Source organism: Schistosoma mansoni, assembly GCF_000237925.1.
Source record: "Schistosoma mansoni, WGS project CABG00000000 data, chromosome 4 unplaced supercontig 0032, strain Puerto Rico, whole genome shotgun sequence".
NCBI lineage: Eukaryota > Metazoa > Platyhelminthes > Trematoda > Strigeidida > Schistosomatidae > Schistosoma > Schistosoma mansoni.
This window is the reverse complement of record NW_017386017.1, coordinates 686,489-697,826: the sequence shown is the minus strand read 5'-3', so window position 1 is coordinate 697,826 and position 11,338 is coordinate 686,489. Positions and strand designations below refer to the sequence as shown.

Sequence of the window (11,338 nt, the reverse complement as noted above, 5' to 3'; positions counted from 1 at the left end):
GTCCCATAATAGGATGAAGCGGTCGTCCAGTGCTTCCAGATTTTCGATGGTGGTCTAGCTTCAATTAACTCATGATTTCAACAGTGAAAATACTAAATTCTCCACAAAACCCCCTCTGATCTATAATCATATGCCCACTAGTGACTGACTTCGAGAGATATTTCCTTGAGTTCTAGTTAGAAGCAGTGGCCAGTAGAGTTCTACCAAGTCTGTTGTAGAGATATCAACTCACTGAAGACAATTGGTGAACGGTTGCTCAAAATTGTGGATTGGTTGAAGTTAGACATTAACACCGTTGGATGCCGGCTCAGTGGTATATCGGTTAAGGGCTCTGTCTCGAGACTAGTAGGTCCTGGGTTCGAATCTCGCGATCGTGGATGCGCACTGCTGAGGAGTCCCACAATAGGACGAAGCGGCCGTCCAGTGCTTCCAGATTTTCGATGGTGGTCTAGCTTCAATGGACTCATAATTTCAACAGTGAAAATACTAAATTCTCCACAAAACCCCCTCTGATATCTAAATAGTTAACATATTTGTAGTTGACCTTTCAAAATACGTGATATGACTTTTAGAGTATCTCTTTTTATATATAGAGTATATAAAAGTTAGAGAACAACTGTCAGTCTACTTATTCTGATAAATCAAAGCTGGTCTACAATCTACCGTCGTTTACAGTCGTTATATAAACATCAATGGTTGATTAGTGTATCAATGCACTAATAAACTGAATAATTTTGTGATCGATTTTGTTGATGAATTGTGATTTATGGAACAGTAATTATGAAGAAATATACACATTTTCAAATATTTCCTTATTGGGCTTCAATGATCTATAGCATCCATCAAACCTGTTTTTAGCCTCTAACTGATAAACATATATATTTATTCCTGATGACTCTTTATTTAAGTTTATGTATCTAGGACATCTCTCCGCGTTTTAAGACAATAAATGCCAATTATTGATAAAAGTAAACGAATACTAAATCATCTACGCAGGCAGTTTCGGCATGCTTGTTCTATGTTTTGCACTTGGTAAAACTTTACTATTACTCAACTGCTTCAGTATCTCTTAGAATTAAGTCTTTAAAAGGTTTGGTAGGTTGGGTATCTCCTAATAACATAATATGAATTACGGAATGTTTTGCTGATCCACTACTTTAGCTGATTGAATGCTTTCAAAAGGGCAGGTATAATGCATATATTACTTGCTTGCTTACGACTGTTACTCCCAGTGGAGCATAAGCCGCTGACCGGCATTCTCCAACCCACTCTGTCCTCGGCCTTCCTTTCTAGTTCTATCCAACTGTTGTTCATTCTTCTCATGTATGTCTCCATTTCTCGGCGTAATGTGTTCTTTGGTCCTCCTCTTTTCCTTTGACCTTCAGGATTCTATGTTAGGGTTTGCCTTGTGACGCAGTTGGGTGTTTTCCTCAATGCGTGTCCTATCCACTTCCACCGCTTCTTCCTGATTTCTTCCCCCAATGGAGTCTGGTTTGTTCTCTCCCACAGTAGGTTGTTGCTGATAGTGTCTGGACAACGGATCCGAAGTATTTTATGTAGACAACTGTTAATAAACACTTGTATCTTCTGGATGATGGCTTTCGTAGTTCTCCAAGTTTCCACCCCATGCAATAGAACTGTCTTAACATTTGTATTGAAAATTCTGACTTTGGTGTTGATTGACAATTGTTTTGAGTTCCAGATATTCTTCAGTTGTAGATATGCCGCTCTTGCTTTGCCGAATCGCGTCTTCACATCTCCATCAGCTCCACCATGCTAATCAATAGTGCTGCCCAGATATGTACAGGTTTTCACTTCCTCAAAAGCTTCTCCATCAATTGGATTCGGTTGCTGCATGCTGTATTGTGTCGGAGAATCTTGCTTTTCCCTTTGTGTATATTGAGACTCACTGCTGCTACACTGGTTGTTTTCTGCATTTGTTGTTGCGTGTGCGATAGAAGAGCCAGATCATCTGAGACGTCTAAATCATCCTAGCTGTCCATTGTATCCCGTGCTTCCCTCCAGATGTTGACGTTTTTATAATCCAGTCGATCACTAGGAGAAAGAGAAAGGGTGACAGTGAACAAATGCTTTCTCGTAGTCAATGAAGTTGATGTAGAGTGATGAATTCCATCCAATTGATTGTTCCACAATGATCCGTAGAGTTGCGATTTGGTCAGTACACGATCGATCCTTACGGAATCCAGCCTGTTGATCTCGAAGTTGGGCGTCTACAGAGTCATTCATACCCCGCTGAAGACTTCCTGGTATTGAGAGATGAGTGATGCCCCTGTAGTTATCGCACATGCAGAGATTGCCTTTTTTGGTATTTTGATCAGAAATCCTTTCCAGTCTGTTGGTACTTGTTCTTCATCCCAAATCTTACTGAAGAGGATGTGGAGTATCTTTGCAGTTGCTGCTATATTTGCTTTCAGTGCCTCTGCCGGGATGTTGTCTGGTCCCGCTGCTTGGCCGCTCTTGATTTGTCTAATGGCCATGCTGATCTCTTCAATTGTTGGTGGGCCAACATCGATTGGGAGGTCTGTGGGTGCTGCTTCGATGTTGGGTGGGTTCAGTGGAGCTGGTCGATTCAATAGTTCTTTGAAGTGTTCTACCCACCTGTTTCGTTGTTCTTCAATGTTGGTGATTACCTTGCCTTCCTTGCTTTTCACTGGTCGTTCTGGTTTACGGTAATTTCCAGCGAGTTTCTTTGTTGTATCGTACCATTGTCTCATGTTTCCTCCTCTTGCATCCTTTTCCGCCGTCATTGCAAAATCTTCCACATATTTACGTTTGTCGGTTCCGATGTTCCTCTTCACTTGCTTGTTTACTTCTGTGTGTTCGGCTTGTGCCTTGGCTTTTTCTGCTCTTGTTCGGTTGATATTGATTACTGCCTTCTTGTTCCTCCTTTCTTCAATCTTATCCAGTGTATCATCAGTGATCCATTCCTTGTGATGGTGCTCCTTGTGGCCCAGAACCTCCTGACATGTTGAAGTGGTTGCCTCTTTTATGCCTTTTCTTTTGCTCTCTTTCATTTAGTAACAGTATTTACCACTTAAATTTCATTCGCTAGCTATTCATTTTGGTCATTACAACCTCGGTTGACCGTGATGTAATTGTAATCTTAGAAATCAGTGATTTTTCCTGAATGTCATCTTATATGCCTTATGATAAAAGATAGATTAATTTTCGAAAATTTACCAAGTTTTAAAATAAACGATCGAATTGTTTGCATCTTTTTTTAAAATATAAAATAGGCCGTAACGCTTATTCAATCCAAATCTACAGATTCAATTTCAAACAAGGAATCAGATGATGCAAATTTGAAATCAAGCCATCATAGTACTATTAGCGCTGGAAGTAGTAGTGGTACACACGTTAGTCGAGATCGTGTAAAAGTAAAGTTGGATGAGACAGAACCCTTTGAACAACAATCAGTTCCAATGACACCACAGTGTAAATTTGGTTCATGTATTACTCGACGTATTATACCAATTAAACCTGCTCCTTTGGTATTTCGTCTTATCGAACAAATCCATATGGTGTTAGATTCAACAAACTGTTCACTGATGACTCTGAAACATCTGGAGGGTAATCTGCAATCGATTTATCTTAAAAGTTCAATACTGACAAATTTGTTAGTTAAAGAAGGCTCAAATACGCTTCATCGAGTCGACCGAATGACCGTTGCTGCAGGGTTAGTGACAATAATTATTTGTTTATTAAAATTAGTTTTCATGCTTACAAGTTATGACATATAATAGACTTTTTGGAATTTTGTTGCTCACTTATTGTAACATTGAATGAATGATTAGTGACTGGATGTTTGATTCCTACTCTGTCTATGTTTTGAGATGTTATGCACTAAGACTAACTTTCATGTTATCGGTTTTCCTTAAACTCAGGTATATAAACTTGTTGCAAAAAAGTTAAAAGAATAGATTATAGCATAAAATGCTGTGGGCATTTTTTAAAATTCGTTGTATAAGTTGACCGGTTATTTTGAAAAACTGATTACTTATAGATAACATTACTATGTAGTATATTTGGGTTTAGGGTAATACTGAAGTCCATGATGTTCATTTTAACGTATTTGGATCCATCAGCCGGATGTACCTGCATCTGTGTTGATGTCCATATTAAGACTCAAACTTTATACTTATTGTTTCAAACTTCAGTGCGTTGTCTATCGACCTAATGTGTCCACTGACTTATTCAATGAATATATATATTCAGGGTAGAAATTATTTATACAGGTGAACCATATGTATTTTACTTCCCATGAAGATCATAATACTGCTTATAGAAAGACGAAATCCTGTAACATGTTTCCAATTTATCTGAATTTTTATGTCATACTGCATAAAAGTTGGCACGGGAAGTATCACAAGAAAAAATGATTAGTAGACGTACTGTAGAATACTAGTGTGTATTGATTATTTAAAACAAACATTTATCAGTGATAAGTGGTATCAGTTCCGATTCATGTCAGCTATAGTGCTCCAACTTGTGTTGGATCTGTTAAATTTCAATCAATAAGATTATGAATCTTCACATGTAACATTCAATGACTTTGTATCACTTCGTCATTTCACTTCTTTTAAATGATATTCATACCAGTATGTTAGTTAGATCATATTCCTGTCAGTACTAAATGAGGTTATTTATTTATTAGATACGCATGAATCTGGCACAATTAAGGACCAAAAATAGAATGTACCACGCAAAGTACAGAGATCACATTATGAAAAAACAAAAGGTGAGAAAAGGGGGGTTTCATTGTGCGCGCGAAAGAAAGGAAAGTATTTACATGTGGACAAGAATAGTATACATGAATAGATGCTATTCAGCTAACAATAAAACCGGAAGAGGCCTCTTTCAGTAAAAGGCATTTCTTTTATTTTTATGACAAACAGAAATCACAGCCAAGGGCTTCTATTTTCAGCCATATCTAAAGGCATTGAGTCTCACCATCTTTATAACCATGATTAAGAAGTTTTTATAAACGGGCAGATGCCAGTCCTGTAAAACCTTCTTTAATACAACAGTGTTATATCTTCTCTCCAGTTTTTCCACCAAGTCCAATTATCGGCAAATAGTCCACTATGTAAAAGCCTTTGGAATGACACGTCCAAGCCGCTAAGACCAGTGTTTCAAGATAGTGACACAAACTGAGTCATCGTCACCACAGTATTACTGACGTGGTGTTGCTGCTGAATGTCAGCATTATTTCCGAAATGACGGTGTTAGAACACAAAAAGTCACCGAACATTCTCAGCTGAAAGGAGCCAGGTGCCACAAGCATGAGAGAAAACTACTCGATCTATACACCAAGACTAACATTGCGATCTGTCCGAAAAAGTCACAGTTTAGCATTAGCCTCTCTGGCTTATTTGTAGATTGGCTTCGTCAGTAACGTTACCACCAACAGTCACACAGTTATCAAGATACAAAACGTTTTACGACTTTATCTAACAGGTCACCACAGAGTGAATACAAATACAGACTTCTGTTATTCTTGTGAAATTACTTTTGATTTAGAACGTTCAAATCACATGACATACTTGAAGACACTGGTTGACAAATAATTAAGTGGAGTTTTCATACTTGTATATTATTGTTATAACGCGAAATATAGCGTATTGCGATAGGACTACACGGAATTCTACCGATTGACCGAATTCAGATATCCTAGTTCGATCCCAATACTGTTCCCCAACTCCAATAAATCAGAACACAGCCGTTAAATAAGAATTGTTTATGGGGTCAGCAGCAGAACAAAAATGGTTTACAGACAAGGCATATTTATACAGTTAAGATGACTATTAACAGTAACCAATGTAAAGGAAGGACACGTAAAGGTTATAATTAGGACGACTCAAAATTGACCAATAGGTAAACGACATATGAAAGTCATAGTTAGGACACTGTAAATAATGGCCAATAGGAAATAACATGCGAATTATGTGAAGAGTCTGAAAACATACCATTTTACATTCGAGATAATTTTTGGGATATTCTTGTGAATATCCTAACACCTCCCCTTGGAAAAAATTAATAGCGACGCAATCGTGGGTTTACCTGACAGTTCTTTGGTTTTCTTCGTTTGCGCTTTGACCTCCTTCGAGGTAACGACGAAGAACCTGAAGAATGTTCTGCTTGGTTAGACGACTCAGTTGCCTCCGTTGTAGGCATCGGCGGAAGTTGAAAAGTATCTAGCAGTAAGTCGAGGGGAACTCGGTTAATAATTCCAACTTTTTCTTTGGCATCTCTTGGCCGTAGTTGATTATGATGCCTGGTCCAGATTTCTTGGTTTACTCTGACCTCATACATGACCTTCCCCTGTCTCTTTGCGACTTCACCCTCTATCCATCTATCATACCCATGTCTATAGTCCCGAACATACACTTTCGCACCAACTTTGTAGGGAATTCTAGTGTTCTGCATTCGGGGATTCTGCCGGGTTACTCGCCTGGGTGCCATCGCACTATGGATTGTTCGTAGCTTCCAACCAGGCTGGAGGAGTTCGATGAATCGATTTTGGAGGTCTGTAGCATGCTGTTGTGTAGTAGCAGGAGTTTGTACTTGATTACAGATAGTGCTGATAGGAAGAGTGGCAAGACCAAGTTCTTCGAACCAATCTAAACCCAGAAGGTTGAGAGGAGATTTGGTGATGTAGCACGTTCCGTTGAAGGTTGTATCTCTGAACGAAATACAGCAATTAAGTTCACCATGAAGGCGGAGATGACCACCACATGCACTAACGGCTGTCTGCGAAGATGGTTTGATGGGAGGTTGACCCAAGGTTCGCCAAGTATCTTTCGACAGAATAGTGATATCTGATGCAGTGTCCAACTGCAATCGAACTGGCTGACCATTGATTGAGAGGGTAAGAAATTTGCGTCGCGTGGCGGCATGGGTGTGGAAGACTGCCGCTAAACTTCCTGATGAGGGAACCGGCTTTTTAGGATAACGATGCTGTGTCTGTGCATTTCGACGGCTATTGGGTCGATGGGATTGACAAAAACCGCTTTTGTGACCAACTTTATGACAGCGATCGCACAGCTGCTGTTTGAATGGACAAAATTTCACATAATGCCAGGCTCCACAGTGCCAACATGGAGAGGGGGGCTTCTTGTGAACCGGTCTGGAGTGATTAGAGAAAGAAGGAGCACTGGCTTTCGTAGGACCACCGGTTGTTGATCTCGGAGATTTGTTCTGACGTTGGACAGCGTGAACTTCGCAACCACCCTGGCCCCCAGATTGGACCAAAGTGGTGTCACGCTGCAGGTTGACAATGCGTTGATACTCGTCGGCGATTGCATTAAGTGTTAGCGTTGGGTCTTGTTCAAGGCGGTTCAGCAATCGAGTTCTGATGTCGGAGAATTTGGGTGACTGAAGACTACATATGAATACGAGGGATTTGAATTGGTCGTCGGTAAGGGAGCATTTTCATCCACATGCTCAAAATCTAATAGTCTTTTGCAAAGAAATACCCTCACCACTACCACGTTCTTTCGTCAGAGCTGTTTTCAGAATGCTGTCAATGGTCAAGTTGGTAAGCAATCACGAAATTGGGGAACTTTACCTAACTCAACTACTGGTTTTGAATGATGTGGGACGTTAGTTATGTACTCTCATTTTACCTGTGGTATTTTGTACAGAGCTTGTAGGATATTAAGAAACTCAAAGGCTCGGTCCTGTCAAATACAATGAAAGTGGCTCTAGTATAAAAAAGACAAGATGTTGTGAATTACATAAATAAATAGCAATTGTTGTCTGTTCTGTTCAATATATATATATTTTTTTGTTAAGAAGCAGTCCAGTGATGTACGTGTTTGTAGTGAGATTTTCACATTAAATTGAATGGTTCATTTCGATTTCCAAATCACGTGCATTTTGTTTTTAAAAAAATATGCATCGTAATTCCATTTTAGTGAATAATGCTATTTTTGAAATGACATAATTAGTTAATAGAGTTCATTTCCAGAATTATTACTTATGATTTTGTTTGATTTTAAATGGTTAATCCAACTTATTCTATTTCATTATGTGAATTGCGAAATGTAATTCTTATATCATCAGTATAACAACTAGTTTTTCTTTTCTGGTTAGCGTTTTTTTAGCGAGTTGGTTTTCTACGGGATTGGGTCGCTAACCCCATACCCAACCCTCCTCTTTTACCCGGGCTTGGGACCGACAGTAGCCCCCGTAGGAGCTACAGGCGGAGTAGGAATCCATCTCGCTCTTACACATAATAGCAAACAAAACGATTTTAGAATATTTAGTATATGGTTAACAGTGAAATACAGTATCCATGTTTCTTCCTATTTTGTCTCCTCAGATATTATTTTATTTTATTTATACACATAAATATTGGTACAAGGAAGCACCAGATAATATACGCCTCACAAATCTCATTCGATTTGTGTAAGAGCTGTGATACTGCCCAGGTGCCCAAACTGAAGCAGGTGGTTTTCTTAAGGGGCCACACCCCGAGCCTTTGACCTAAAGGTCTGATCCACAAAGCAGTGGAGCATCGTGAGGAGATACAGTCCCATGGTAGCCGGTGACCAACAATAGGTTCATACGCCATTCGTTCCATCAGGATCCTGGAGCCAGCCCATGTGCACCATTGGTTTGGAATGAGGGTTTTCCAACTCCCCTAGGTGGACTCATCATTTCCACCAACCCGATTGAAGCGCCGGGCATTCGCTTTTCGTCCTCTCAATTTCGTAAACAACAGTGATGCCACGAGAAGGCAGTGAGTAGGACTTCCCTGACAGAGGCTGTATACACGTGGCCATGTGAGAGCATTTGGAGAGGGAGAGATGACTCTCCCCACTCTCGGCCGTACCAGGGCATTTTGCTATTGATATTCACAATGTGACTGAGTTTGAGTCTGTTGAAACATTCGGCTGACAAATTTCACTTATGATGAAACTCATGTTCTGAGTTTTCCTTGCTAGCCCGCTATGTCGAGACAATCCGTTCAGGATGTACATATGGCAACAGATATTAATCAGTTGAAGTTCCTAAATATCAAAAACGAAAAATTACAAAACCTTACTTATAATCAAGTCAGTTGATAAAATAAAATTTAAGGATTTCTGTACACTAAGCTCTAATATGATCCTGCCGTTTACTTAACCCAACCTGTTAATCTATGTCAACCATCTTAGAAATGATTTCAAGTGATGTATACATGTGAAGGTGCGTCAAAATTTCCTGACATTTACTATTATTCAACTCAGTAGTAGATTTTACGGAAGACTTCGTTGTAAGAAAACCTTAAAGTTACCGGTAACCAACATATACTTGAAAATCGTGAATTTGTTTCACGTTATCTAGAATAAGGATGCTACCTTTAAGATATAACTTCGTCTCACTTAGAAACATCATTATGAAGTGTTCAGTTGTTTTCTGAATTCTTTGTATTTTTCAATGCATGTTGCTTAATCCCATCTCAGTGCTTATAGCCACTAACATTATTATTTTTATCTACCATTCAAGACAATTAATAGAAATGAAGTTTTTAATTTTGATGAACGTACTACATCAATCTTTACTTTAATCGTTCAATATGTGTTCGTATACACTACTTAAAACTCGCTATTGAAGTGTATAACAACCCGTAGTTCTTGATTGGAAGTTAGAATATAAAATCTTCATGGTTAGTTAGTTACATTGATCATTTTTCTTTTGTCATTTTTAGTTGCTTGCCAGAAGATCTACCCTTATTGCTGTCCATTGCATCATCTTGTTCTGCACAAGTTGCGAATATTTTACATTCTAGTCATTTTGACTGGTTGAATTTATGATGATGCACTCCATAATAAACCTTTTTCTGGAGTAATTCATTACAATTGATTATCATTTATTCAGTTTTTCCTTCAATATGAAATATCATAAATCAGGAGTCGTTAATTTTGTAATCATGTCATGGTTATATAATTTGATTACCCTAAATTAAACTATACTCTAACGTAATTATCAAACTTTTAGATGCCCACCATTCTTTTTTTAATTGATTATTTAATTACATTGTGTAAATTATTAAGTTTGCATTACTACTTCTTTGTATTGATATCACTTCCCCTTGTACAAATCCCTTTTTTTCCTTTTAAATAATTTATTACTATGAATTTGTTTGTTTTTGATGGAAGAATAATGTTCACATATATATAATGTGTGTGTTTGTATTGTCTGTGCATGATTCAGACTTTCTACACAAATTTTCGAAAATGAATTCTTATTATTATTAAAAAAAGCCTGTACTTATAAAACTCCAGAAATTACGAACAAATTGTTGGGAAATTCCACGGTAAGAAATGTTGTGTACAGCGGGACAAACCACGTAACCCTAACCGAATAAGCTTTACAATGCGGAAAGAATTTAAGAGTACGTTAAGTAGGAATGACTTTATTTTGAAGACTAAAACTTTCTTTTATTTCCCCTAACAACATAAGAAGAGCATTTCCCATTTTATTAACCGATATGACGAAATTGAAATAACTTATGCTAAAATAATCGGATAAATGAAGAAGAGCTTTCGTGTATAAAATTTAGGTCCATATTGATAGAAAGAAGTATATCATTACTAATTAACACCATTTATGTTAATGTAAAAAGCTCCAGTCCCATGAATTCATGAAACCAAAGGGATAATTTGGGAGTACGAATATGCATTAATTTTAAGCAACTACTGTTTTGTGGGGCCTTCATATAAACCATTCTCTTCTAGCTATCAGTCTGAATGTCCAAAGAAAATTAAGCGTGAAAGCTGGTGGGGGTGGGGCTATACATTTGTTTCTGATACAGAACTCACCACTATACATCCTATCTAGTTATGAAATTTGCTAGTCGCAGTATTGCATAATCCTACTAGTGAGCTTATATATATATATATAATATTTTGAATTAAGCACTTGACAATCGCATTATATCTGTTTGTCGCGAATATATCAGAATGTGCCATAAGGGACACAGAAGAGTTCAGCATGGAAAGTTAGTCTCCCAATTACACTCGGGTTACCTGGACTTAGATGCTGATAAACAAGGAACAGAAAATTAAAGTATGTGCCGTTATGGAGTCGAGTACTGAGTTTATGTATATCACAGTCGAGTAACACGTAACATAAAATACATCATCCAGCGAGGGCTTAGGATATAATCGTAAATAGACAAGGATTGAGGTTGCAGAGGAATTAAGTACATCACGTGATGTACTCTCATCATCTTTACTATGTACATCGTCGATAATATTCGGTCATTAGTCCTGATAACTGAATACGTAGGTTAAATAAAGTCTGTCTGTAGCAGCCAGTAACATAATCT

General features: G+C 38.1%; 1 protein-coding gene across 1 annotated transcript in view; it reads left to right on the top strand.

Moving 5' to 3' along the window:
• Smp_149030 (hypothetical protein) overlaps positions 1–10,086 on the top strand; it is a gene marked incomplete at its 5' end in the record, with an annotated part of 36,446 nt that extends 26,360 nt beyond the window's left edge. Inside the window, 2 exons of the mRNA XM_018791126.1 lie at positions 3,258–3,697; positions 9,716–10,086. Coding sequence (XP_018645644.1) covers positions 3,258–3,697; positions 9,716–9,821 — 546 coding nt within the window. The 3' untranslated portion in view covers positions 9,822–10,086. The remainder of the gene's footprint in view (positions 1–3,257; positions 3,698–9,715) is intronic.
• Positions 10,087–11,338: the final 1,252 nt, after the last annotated feature.